The 12,750-nt window shown below is 33.7% G+C and overlaps 1 protein-coding gene across 4 annotated transcripts; it reads right to left on the bottom strand.

The window, feature by feature from the left end:
- Positions 1 to 255: 255 nt before the first annotated feature.
- Positions 256 to 10,773, bottom strand: LOC105324891 (uncharacterized). 4 transcript variants are annotated; one of them, XM_011424127.4, is made up of 5 exons: positions 10,591 to 10,773; positions 10,115 to 10,390; positions 3,410 to 3,590; positions 1,722 to 1,781; positions 256 to 1,142 (listed from the first exon to the last, which is right to left on the bottom strand). In XM_011424127.4, the coding sequence occupies exons 2-5, from the start codon at positions 10,364 to 10,366 to the stop codon at positions 709 to 711; spliced, it is 927 nt and encodes a 308-aa protein (XP_011422429.2). In that variant the 5' UTR covers positions 10,367 to 10,390; positions 10,591 to 10,773; the 3' UTR covers positions 256 to 708. The 4 variants fall into 4 exon arrangements, with proteins under 4 accessions (XP_011422429.2, XP_065932853.1, XP_065932854.1 ...); XM_066076781.1 differs by lacking the exon at positions 10,591 to 10,773 and adding an exon at positions 10,492 to 10,572; XM_066076782.1 differs by lacking the exon at positions 10,591 to 10,773 and adding an exon at positions 10,515 to 10,549.
- Between the last annotated feature and the right edge of the window lie 1,977 nt (positions 10,774 to 12,750).

The raw sequence follows: 12,750 nt of genomic DNA on the forward strand, positions 1-12,750 counted from the left end.
ACTTCGAATTGAATCATAGTATGAAAGTGTTACGATATACATTTTCCTTAAATTGATATATTTGACGAATAAGATCTTTTGGGCGTCGTAAAAAACACAAAATTCTACCATCTTGCATTTAAAAAGGGGCCATGAAGCACTTATACACGTAGATTGGTACAATGGATTCATTCAAATATTAAGAAAAAACAACCGATACCAATGATAGATTAAGTTTCCAAGGCATACACTTTTTTATATCTTTTATTTTATATCAATTTTCATAACGTACTCCTACAAAGCTTCATTTTATTATAACGTCATAAATGCACAATGGCTACGTTCAACCATTCAATGACGTAAAAATCGGGTAAAGAATATTTCTTAAAAATCCCACAAACTGTATCTTTGTTTTGTTTATCGTCTTCAAATTTCATAAACGGTATCAATACAATTTTAAAAAAAAAAAAAAAAAATTAAGTACAAGGTAATTTAAAGACATGCGCAAAAGATTGAAAGAATGAAAACTTACGTTGGCCGCCTAAAATTATAACCAACGGCTGAATATAAAAAAAAAGACTCTGTGTCGATCTTCAAAAAACTATATTTCATATACATACTTTAAAATACTCAGTAGTATTAGAATGAAAAATTCACAATATCATCGAAAAACATGTATACCTTGGTTTATTTTGTGGTTTAAATTGTCCTATTCCATGCTTAATGAATTCAAACCTTTTCTATATCCTTTTTACATCGAAAAAAGGTAAAACATGCACAGAAAGAGGTCCCAAAGACAAACGCAAGAGTAATCAAGACATAACAGATAACAATCTGCCAGAACGTAAAACTGAACACAACGCTGTCACACCAGTTCTTAGGTTCATGTAATGGCGCCTTAAACTTAGGAATTCCAACCCCAAAGAACCAGACATTCCCGAATCCAAACCAAACACACAAAAATAAGGTGAGAAAGACGTGAGCCACTTTAGTCATGGTCAGAAGCTCCGAATCATCGTGAATTGTTTCGTCATCATCGTCACGTAACTTCCGGGCCTGTTCGCACATGAGCATTAAAAGTTTTAAACCTCCAAAACATCCGCCGACCAAAAGATATATCGGAAGCTTTGGTTCTCTTGGACATTCCTCTAAATACTTAACCCCTAAAATTAAAGAAATAAAACTTTTTTAACTTTTTATGGAATATCCATATATTTTAATTTCTAAAAGATGATTTTATAGTGATAATAATTACAACGAGTCAAAATTTACGTGAATTGAAGTGCTTATCCTGACTGATTTATTTGCATGTCTTTAATGTTCAATTACCCACAGCAACTCATTTGTTCTAATTTCGTAAAACTCTAATTTTTTTGATGATGTATATTTTTCTTAAATTACTATTAACCTTTTGTTCAAATTATATTAGTAATTTCTAAAAGTCTTGCATATATCTTTCAACTACAAAATCATTGTCAGTCATGTCATGTGGAAATAAAAGAAATTCCTTGTGGTTATGAATCTCCTTAGATAATCTACCTTTATGTTAATCCAGTCATGGGTGATGCTTAATGTTATTCTTTGATATCGAGGAATAAAAGTTCACAAGAATAGATATTGTACAAGAAGAAAAACTGTATAGTATAAGTTGGGTATGTATATATCATCTTAAGCTGATTAAGCGGTTATATTCATATACACGAAAAGAGAAAATAAAATCGATGAAAGAAAAGTCAACTTACCGATGATTATCATTGTGACGGGCAGCGCCAGGAGCAGCCCTATAAATACCGTAGCTGGAACTGCAAAAAAGTTACAACTTTTGCATTTATATAATAAACAAAAATGTTCCCTAAAGTTAAAAGAGGGGTAATTTCCTTGCATATTAAATTTATTTAATTTCATGACTTAGCCATTTTTCTTTTATTGTAGGATAAAGTTTTTTGTTTTTGTTTTTGGTGAAATTTAGTTTTATATTCAAGAAATATACAACTCATTAACAAAAAACAAATACTAGTATAGTACATCCATGTCTATTACAAATTTTGATTTCTGACCCGGTGATATTCTTATACAAGGAGGGTGTTGCAAAAAGCGGGATAATTATAGATAAATAAATATTACATTGAAAAGCGTTTAAATATCTTTATTCTGACATGCGTTTAAAAAATCCAACTGTTCTGGGATTCGAACCCAATCATTAAATGTTGAACTCGGTTACAACCTATTGTAACTGCCTAATCACCCGACAAACAAGACATGACACATACAAGGGAAATTCAACTCAGCATTCTAAGGTATTAATGATTTTTCCCCCAAAAGTTTGATTTTTTTTCCAAAAATGCTACATGTAGTATATGTCTCTTTGGAACAAAAATCTGAAATGCCAGTTTTCAACAGATTACCTGACTCTAAACGTTAATATTAATTTAATTTTGTTTCAAGGTGGCAGTTTATTCCAAAACAAAATAGATTCCTCTTTTATAAAGCGTGAAATCTGCCACATTAGTCTATGTAATCAATTTCAAATTTAGAACCATTTTAAAAAGACCTTGGACTTTCGGTTGGACGCAGCTATCTATTTCTTGCGTCAAAACAAATTAAAAATGACGCAGTTTCAAGAGAAATATACACCGATTGCGTTATCTAAGAAAAAGCCCAAAAGCCAGACAAATCTTGTTGATTTCAAAGAGCCATGGCTGAGTGGCCAGCAATGAAATAGACATGCCTACTTCACACTGCCGTTTGACACATCTATCCAAAGCCCAAGGTCTTGTTAAAATGGCTATTCCTTGGCCTTATAAAAGCTAGTATAAACTTTCCAGAGAAAATTCTACACTGCTTTATGTACAATGTTGCATGCACACCAAAAAAAAAAAAAGATTTACATAGCATTCTTTAGCTTTAATTTTTTTTTACATTTTATCTGCGACACCTTTATAGAAAATATAGCATAGGAACTGCAACACCCTCTTTATGTAAAATATCGCATATAACATATCTACACGTTGAAGTAGCAGTGTTGTATTACGGTGTTTCTTAGATATAATATTTCATATTTATCAAAAATATCAAATATTATTTTAAGGTGGTTTGGGACATCTGTTGATATTAATGTGGATAAAGTACATTACAATTAAAATACTTTCACCGGTTTATAATTTTCATATTTTACAATATTCAACAAAAAAAATCACGTTTTAAAAATTTTTGGAAAGGTAAAACTTAAAAAAAAATAACCCTGCTGGATTCGAACGAATGACTTACAAATTCGTAGTGATCCCTCTGACCCACTGCGCTACGTTGTTAAACAATTTTGGAAAAGAAACTATTTATAAAATAAAATTATTGATACTTGATTGTATTGTTTATTTTGATAAATGATGCGTCACAATGTGGAGGTATCCCATACCACCTTAAAATTGCTTACGAGTTCTTCCGAAAATAATAAATGCCCTATGGACGAAGTCGCAAGGATTTCCGGCCTCATCACACGCCTCCACAAGTCCAACATACACAGACAATGAATTGTCTCCTTCCGCAGGATCCGTCCATAGAACGAAACTTCCGTAGTACTGAGGTTTTTCAGAGGGACTATTTACAATGCTTGACTACAAAATAATAAGTTTCATTACATTAAAAACAGAAATTTTAAAGAAAGTGATTAAGTGAGATACTTAGCTATTACAATTGTCAGAGTCAATCAAAGCATAATTTCATATCAACTTATTCATGATATCTACTTTCTCCCAACCTCTCGTGACCTACTTTACCCAAAAAGCGCTTACCGTTATTTTTTTCAGTTTCGTTTTTTATGATATCTAAATATATACAAGTATATTTCTTTTTTCGGAGTTATAACACGACAAAAATGCGGGGATGATTCCACTTGGAATATCAGTTTAAACTAGAAATTGTCCTCAGATGACCCAATTTCAGAAAAGCAATCACTATACCGATTTGTGGCAGGGGCCTTTGTCTAAAATAGAATGAAAGGCGACAAAATCGATGGATACCATTTGTATGAATAACGATGATTGAACGAAATTTAAGTGAAATAGACTAACTTTTTATATGATTCTTTTGACCATAATTGACCAGTAAATTTAATTAAGGGTAAGCATCTTATATTGCATGAAGCTTCCAACAATTTTTTTACAGTCATAAAGACGTCAAGAGAGTTTTGTGCCGTTTTAAATTGCCAAATGAATTTTTGACAGCGATTTTATCTTCTATTTAAAGAAAACAACCTGTAACGCATAACTTGGATACTGTAGAACCAATCTCAAGGGGGCTGTAATATTTCTCCTCTTGAGTGCACGATGCAACCATTACTGGAGTATCATGATTTTGCTTAGATTACAGTCATTATGACACGGCTAGATAATGTATTAAAAAGGTTCTTTTGACACCTCTAAAGGCATGCCATGATCTTGACTAATGGGACGTAATATTTGTGTGCATAATACACTTGATGTGGAATTAATCTTAAAAGGTTTCTAGAACGAGCTAATACATCTTAAGAATGGAGAAAGGAAAATATACAAACACCAAAACGATGGAAATATGTGTAAATTTTAACACCATAGCAACGAAATATTACTTCTTCCTGGTATAGTACTGTAGCGATGTCAACAGTTAGTAGGCCGTTTGGCGATGACGTCACCATCGTAGTCTTTTACAAAAAGCACCGGGCATTGTGCTATTATTAACATTAGATAGTAAGTCAGATATAGTCGGTTTGCAATATGGCAATTGATTAAAAGCCCTGTGGATCACAAGAACTTCACTTCTAAGTGATATTATTTCTAGAGCGACATCTTGTCTGCGGAAATAAGCGACAGTTCTTAATTAATCACATTTTCTTTGTCAGATTTGGGGTTTTTTTAAACAGTAAAAGGTTACGATATGTTTTTGTGAAATCAAACGCCTTTGTTCAGTCTACCGATCTCTTGATCGAATTTTTCAAACTGAAATAGTCTTCTGAAACTTCAGTCCAGTTTTTGATTCAAGTAATGAGTACAATCAAATGATTACAAAGAGTCTGTTCCAATTAGCTTCTGCTTTTTGGGTCATCCATGACATTACAAATATTGGTTCTACTTACCTTCGCAAAAAAGCAAATGAGTGCAATTGTAAAGACACAATACTACTACATTTTCAATGTTTTCACGCACCACTTAATACTAGTAGTACGCAAAAAGCAATCGCAGAATGATAAGGAAAAATCTATTGCCATCTTTCAAGTCCCATTCAAATTCCAACTTACGCCTGCCAAGCTTCAATCATATATCATATGATAGTATATTATATAATACATGTAGTGATAATTATTAAATGGATACGAGAATCATCATTCATTAGAGTTATAATGATAATTTTTCGTATAGGTATGATATATAACTATGCATTCCTTCATGTTAACCGAGAAAATTATCAAATTTGTAAATGCATTTGAAATTTTAACATTAATCACACGTGTACATGTATGGTTTGTACATTACAATGTGTATTGCTCATCGACAGATTGCCTCCTCTTATTCTGGAGTTTAAATCATAAATGTTTCTCCGATACTTGTTCTGGATATCGAAATTGTAGAAATTCAAATCTAAATGGAAAACATCCTAATTAACTGTTTCTGGCTTGTTCTTAGGATTGAGTTAACTCGGAACATTTTGCACCGTGTTAACTTAAAGAAGATGTAATCAATCGGATTTTTCGGATGCAGATCGTCAGTCCTCCAATGCAATACTTTTGTCAAGATCTGACGATAGCGATCTGATAATTAACAAAACTAGTTAGTTAAAATGGAATCTTCAACTGAAGAGTCTTGAAAATCTTTTCCTTCATCAATTTTTACTGAAGTTGACAAGAATACTGCTTAATTAACACAAATGTCCTCGATGACGTTGTAGACATGCAGGCTATAAACGTAAACTTCTTTAAATATATTCATGATTACTGTTCTCATAGCTCTCTTTCAATACACAATATTAATTAATATTGTAGTTAACTGCGAGTGCTACTAGTAATTGCGGACAATATCTTTTAATGAAAATGCACTTGTATGCATAGTTATTTTCGCCTAGTGTTTTTCGCCCTTCTATACATGCATACAGTTTCGTACGCCTTAAATAAGCCCAGAGACAGTTTTTTCAGTCTAAAAGCCCGCAAACGAGGGACGAAAATAAAAGGGTAGCGAATATTTCCTTGAAACAGTATTATATAGTGGTGAAGAACTCTAAACGTGGACTGAAAGCAGAGCAGAGCAATGCAATTTCAGTTCAATAACCCAATATGTTCAGTATATATTGTTTAACCTTAAATTGTAGAATATCAAAATTTCCTAATGTATATTTGCTAAAATACATTTTTTGGCGCTTAATAGACAGGTGATGTAAACTGAACCTTACATAATAGATTGACATTTTTGCTTTTAAATACAAATTTGAGATATGACTTGATTGCTTTTCAACAACCATAACGGCAAACTGATGAGACAACTCAATCAATCGCCATTACATTACGTCCACATTCTGTCAAATACCACGAATCAAATGACAGAAGCTGAAATCTATTTCCAACCGATTGGTTTTTAACCATTCCAAACACATGGGTTCGCTGTTAATTTTGCATGGAAATGTCCATCACATCGCCTGCGCTCCGGAAATAATCCAACAACATACAAAGTAAATTCAAAGCCAAGTCCGGGGACTTCCGGACAGACTAATGCGCCAGTCATCGACAATTAGGCTGCCTTTAATCTCCCCTTTCAAGAGATTCTAACGTTATGTTTGTTTTTAGTACGTCTTAATAACATTCTTAGATGTAATGATAAATAGTAAACTCGTTAAACATGCCTCTGTATACAATATACTTTATTGAATGCTGTTCTGATGTCTAAACCTTCAACAACAAATCAATAGATACAGTGCAGTAAAATCGAAACTTGATAACCTTGACGTCTGGGTTTTCTGCTATAAAAAAGGATTAAAAATGATAAAAAAAAAAAACATGCTTGCGATAAATCCAATCAAGTAGACATCGGGTGTTGGTTTCACTTCACAAATATGGTGAATTGGCAAATAGATTGAAGACCTTTAAAATTATGTAAACTCTGACCATGAATCCAAGGGATTTCCTTTATGGTAGTTGTATAATTAAATGTTATGTACAAGTTTCAAATCAGGGGAGAAATTGCTTAGTCTTTTTAAATCCAATTTTCTCTATGTTATACATGATGATGAAGCACATTTTCATGAATTTTATTTTGAAATTTATCAAATACACGTTCTACACAAAAAGGAAGAGTCTAGCTTAAAGTGTTTTATCTGTTCTATCTCCACAAAATCTAAATCTGAAATTGATTTTTAAGCGCGAAAGATTTGTACAAAAAACAACTTAAATGAGCATTCTTTCTGCATTTTATTCGTTTTTAGCATGCTGTGAAATGTCTTTGAAGAGCGTTGTCCACAAACCAATTAACATTGAAAAGCAACATCTGATTCAAAAGAAACGAGTTACTGTACTTAAATTTGTTCCATGGACAGCTCTTGATAAAACTGTGTAACATCACATTTTAGACATTACAACAAATACCAAAACAAGGTTAATATAGAAAATCCACAATTGTTTTTTTTTATGTGATTGGGAATGAATTAGAATCATAAACTCTGCCAATCATCGTTTTTAATTTTGAAGTCCGATCTTAAAAGCATTTTTACAGATTCCCGTGGTTGAAAAAAAAATGATAAAATGTTAATCTAGAAAGTCCACCGGCAATAGTTATCGGTTTAGTAACTGTGCATGGCACGGAATTAGAAGATTTCGTGAGCTATAAATGATTAGTTGCCGATCCGTGGTTTTCCTTAATTAGCGTCCCCGCGTTCCTCCAAGCAAGCGTGGTCAGCAGATGCGATCTAGCCTCAAAGACACTGCGTATAAATTAATTCCTGAAGGTTATTGCATTCATTAAAAATTGGGATTGATTTCATTTCCATTTGTAGGATATTGTGGCATCGCATGCATTTTGTGATGATAATTGTTATCATGCCCATGCCTTTACGTGTAGTAACAAAGCTATTGCATGATTCTTGCGTGCGCAATTCAAACCAATATTTAATTAATGCCTAAGATAAATAGAAAATTTTGGGTTTAAACGTCAACTATGATTTCTTCATTTCCTCCTGCGAATTAATAGAATCGCCAAATATATCTGCAAGGCCTAGTAATCACACAATATAAATTCATATCGCAGTATCCGCAATGGAACCTCACAGATCAGGAAAAAAAACGTGACGTGATTTCCACCTTACGGCGTTCTTTACATTCCTGCCTTATCTTGGATACACGATACACATTCTGTATCAAATGATGATTGGTCTGTTGGTAAAAATGCTTCCTTATTAAAGAACATATATCATATCGCTGATTCCCGGTACACTGTCTGTATTTGACGCGTGAAATCGGACTATTTTTGGTGACGTCACGCCCCAAGGTGCGTGTAGCGTCTATACTCTTGCTAACTTTTTAGTTTTGATCTTCATTTCTTTCTTGCGAGAATTATCTCATAACAAATTGACAAATTTTTGCACTGATTTGCGCCAATTTTAAAAGAACATTATATCTTGTTATAAAACTGTTTTAAGACGCAATTCTATATATGTCTTTTGAAAAACGGTAATTTCAAAGTAACAAACGTCACATTTATCGAACTGAAAAGTTTAATATTTGACATACAGGTACCTGAGGTTAATAATGTTTCTTTTGTTAGTAAGACAATATTCTTTTCTATAATGGCATGGCTTTGTTATTATAACTATGGGAATTATCTTTCTATAAAAAGAAATATTGTTAACGTCACGTGTCTGTGTTTTGATAATATTTGAATCTTGTTTTTACTTTGAATTTGGAGAGTATTCAATGAGAAACAAATAAATAAAGGACATGAATTATACATAATTTTATTATTCCTCAGAAAATTCCACGTCCTTGGAACAAGATTCGCTAAAGGAAAGTACCCAGTAAGTTTCAATTTCAACAATTTGAAGGCAATATTCAGATGAAGATCGATTAATAAATGTTTGCAGAACTTAGAATAATTGTGAAAAATTATGCATGGATGACTTAATTATTTATAGCTGAATTTCACCACTACCATACTTTAGTAGCTTAGAAAATAGAATATTGTAGTTTGAAGTCTTACATTGTATAATACTGGGCCTACTATTAGTAACACATGCATGCAACAAAAATCTGTAGGTACACTTATTTGGTGTAGCCCTCCCCACCTTAAAGAATTAAAAAAAAATAAAGTGAATCAGTATTCAGTTTACCAGAGCATTGTGATTGTCTATCCCTTGTCAGAGATCTCAATCAAAATTATTTATGGTACAATATACATGTACTTAAAAATACAGCAATACTGCATTAATTAAACAGGCTAACCTTAGGTCTGAAGGATGCCCAGAAAAATGTTTTAATCTCTTCAAAATGCAACATCGTGAAGCCATATATGTATTGGACATGAGCAACTAAAGCATATTTTTGGGACAGGAACTAAGTAAGAAGATTGTAACTAATCAAGAGATTTTACATTTTTCAACGCCTGCTAAAGCTTTCCGAGACGTAAGTGCATTATTGATGTCAGGATCATAAATCGCACATTGATATAAAAAAGATATTTTCCTAAAAAGCAATTACGCAGTTTCGCAAGGGATGTAAAATTATAATTAAACCCTGTCACGTTTATCGTATTTCTACTATATGTACAATAAGCCATTATACTTACATATGATCAAGACATGAAAACGTAATTAAATCCTTAATACTAAGTGCATGCATCAAGGACATTACCTTAAGAGCTCCCTGGTCGTGAATTGTGGTACATGTATATTGTTTAAGGAGTCTGGTTGGTCAACTAATGAAACATCAGATCTGCCTTAAACTTTGACGTATGATATTTTTGGTCATAAACTAATATTTAGTAAAGAAAAAATCCAAATACTTCAGCTCTAAATTTTAGTATGTTACCATACATGTATTTATAGAGAGCTCTTCATCTCAAGGAGGTAAATACAGCCTAAAAATGACCACGACCATCAAGCCCAATTAAGAAGAAAACTAATATCTTACCGGTCTACGCATGGACAACACATCCGGAGAATAACACGATTTTCTCTCGCCCTCGAAGCTGAAAGTGACGCTTTTCGACGGCGATGGCTGAGGGGTGAGATAGGTGCGTGTGGTAGACAGGGTCCTCCGGGGAGAGGACGGAGGGACACACCCAGCCTGTAGCACGGTGGGCGCTGATCCTCGTCTACACGATCCTCTCCCGCTAGACCGGCGCCGGTTTTTCCGGACGACAGTTCCGGTCCGCGTTAACATGTCGTCAGCTCTATCTCCTCAAGTCTGCATAAAAAAGGGTCTTCGTGAGAAAATTTGTTTAGGATGAAAAAAGAGTAAACTGAAAATGTTATTTCTCCAATTGGGACATTAAATATTAAACATACTAATTGCAGCAGACCTTGCTCACCGCATAGCTTAAACATGCAACATAAAAAATAGAGATATATCTACATTAAAGGCGATGCTGCGGAATTTAAACTAACCTTTACGTAGCTGAGGCGTTTGCGGGAACGTTTGATTGGCGCTTTCCCTAGTCTTCAAAAGGTGACTGGCTGCAGCAATGGCTATTGATTGCTAAAACCTAGCGATAAAGCGAAGCTTTGTTATCAAGTCTAAAAAGAAATGTCGTTGGATGTATACGTAGCATTTCATTATCTGGGGGTAATTAGACCGAACTTTGATTTCAAACGTGGCAAAACCATTTAAACAATGCCATTCCTTACGCGATGAAAGCGTGCGTTAATACAAGAAAACCGAGGGATAATCCGGTCCCCCCTAAAACAGACTTTCATCAATAGAAAGATTTTACGGACGATTTACCAGAGGAAGGAATTGTCAATTTCAAGACGCCTGTGTTTTCTCCACATCTCACTAGAATGGGAGATTTCAATTCTTTAATTAAATTTCCTTTCAGTGCAGGAAATCTATAATTAATAATTATAGACCGCTTTGAATCTTTTCTTCGGAAATATAGTGTATCTTGTAAACCTATGCATGGAAATGAAAAATGTTGAGTGATATCTTACTAAATAAACAATTATATCGAATTGAAACGTTTGGGTATCTTTTATTTTAAGAGAGAGAGAGAGAGAGAGAGAGAGAGAGAGAGAGAGAGAGAGAGAGAGAGAGAGAGAGAGAGAGAGAATTCTGCCTATAATGCAAAGGACTTTATGCCGTAAAAAATGATACAGTTTCGTGTGCGTTGTTACGTGCCTAGAGGTGGATGTAGATTGCTAAAATTTCATGTTTCGAATTGTCAAATAATCAAACCTCGATTGACTTTATTATTTTGGTAGAATGATTTGACCATTCATCAATCCGCTCTGCTTTGGTTGTCGAACAATCGACATTCCTGATAGGATTGTCCTCTATTCGTAAGTACCTATAAAGTCCCTGACCAACACCGAACGGGGAATTTCCCCGTAAGAAAGGTCTTACCATGATTGATCGCAGAATAAGAGCAGTGGGGGGGGGGGGTGATGTTTATATCTTCAGGCCGTCGTAAACCCCGACCACTAACACGTATTTATAGCGTTGGTTCATGGGCCACACTTCATGCAACATTCCTCTTTATACTCAATTTATGGTGCTTTAGTGATAATAATTCCCCCATACCCCACTCCAAAAAGTAGTATTTTAGGATGTATATGTATAGTGGTGTAGTGAGAGTTACCTTTCTTAGGGACATCATTTCTTACCCTAACCTTGCACCATATAATACTGTCGTTAGACTGTTAGATGACTTGAACAGTTTTCCCTTTCATCATCTTCATGATACGTAATATGTATAAATTCAACTTCTTTTCAAACCAAGCACTCTAGCCGATATAAGACAGATGTGCATTACTTTCTTCATGGGTTCGAATTTAGTACATGTATTTTGAAATACATGTACTATTGCTGGACTAATCTTTAACAAAGAAATTCGCATTTCACTTTGCAAAAAAAGTTCTGTGGTATTTGTTATATATAGAACAATTTTAACAAGACCTTGGACTTTCGGAAGGTCGTAGCTATCTATTTCTTGGTTCAAAACAAGTAAGAAACAAAATGGAGCTGGATTCAAGTGAAATATTGGCCTACACTGATTTCGTAGTCTTCGCTTAAAAGCCAGACAAATACACCCCTGCGAATGTTATTGTCATTTAAATTTTAGACCACGTGATTTTATTTGACATTTTCAGTTTCGCAGTAAAAATCATGCTTCGTGCTTATAGTCTATTTCATAAAATCTAGGTACTTGAAGTCAAATATAAAATCTAGAGGTTTATTGATTTTAATCTTTATCTTCATTTATTGATGATTAAATGTGTTCTAGAAATAAATGCGACAATACAAAAAAAAGTTTTTGACTGCTGTTGCAACAATTAACATGCTTGTAGAGATCCCTCGAAGTTTAATTTTCGATCCGCGCCTGACCTAGTAATAGCATCAATAGTGAAACAGACTATACTATTTTATGCAGAATGTTCCTTGAAAATGACTCGATATAATAAGTTTTTATGCAAAACAGACACTCATTATTTTTCTAAAAACCTTATATTGCACACCGCAAGCATCAAACATGGCTACATGTATGATTTTATTAAGCAACCCAATGTCTCGAGAACTTTCATTCGAGCACCTCTGGATTTATTACATAC

Source organism: Magallana gigas, chromosome 2, assembly GCF_963853765.1.
Source record: "Magallana gigas chromosome 2, xbMagGiga1.1, whole genome shotgun sequence".
Classification (NCBI taxonomy): Eukaryota; Metazoa; Mollusca; class Bivalvia; order Ostreida; family Ostreidae; genus Magallana; species Magallana gigas.

Bases quoted from the DNA above. Each gene is read 5' to 3' on its own strand.
- LOC105324891 (XM_011424127.4), bottom strand. From the start codon at position 10,366: ATGTTAACGCGGACCGGAACTGTCGTCCGGAAAAACCGGCGCCGGTCT. The intron at 3,591-10,114 runs GTAAGATATTAG...ATTATTTTGTAG, and splicing joins TGTTGTCCATGCGTAGACCG to TCAAGCATTGTAAATAGTCC. The intron at 1,782-3,409 runs GTAAGCAATTTT...ACTTTTTTGCAG, and splicing joins TATTATTTTCGGAAGAACTC to TTCCAGCTACGGTATTTATA.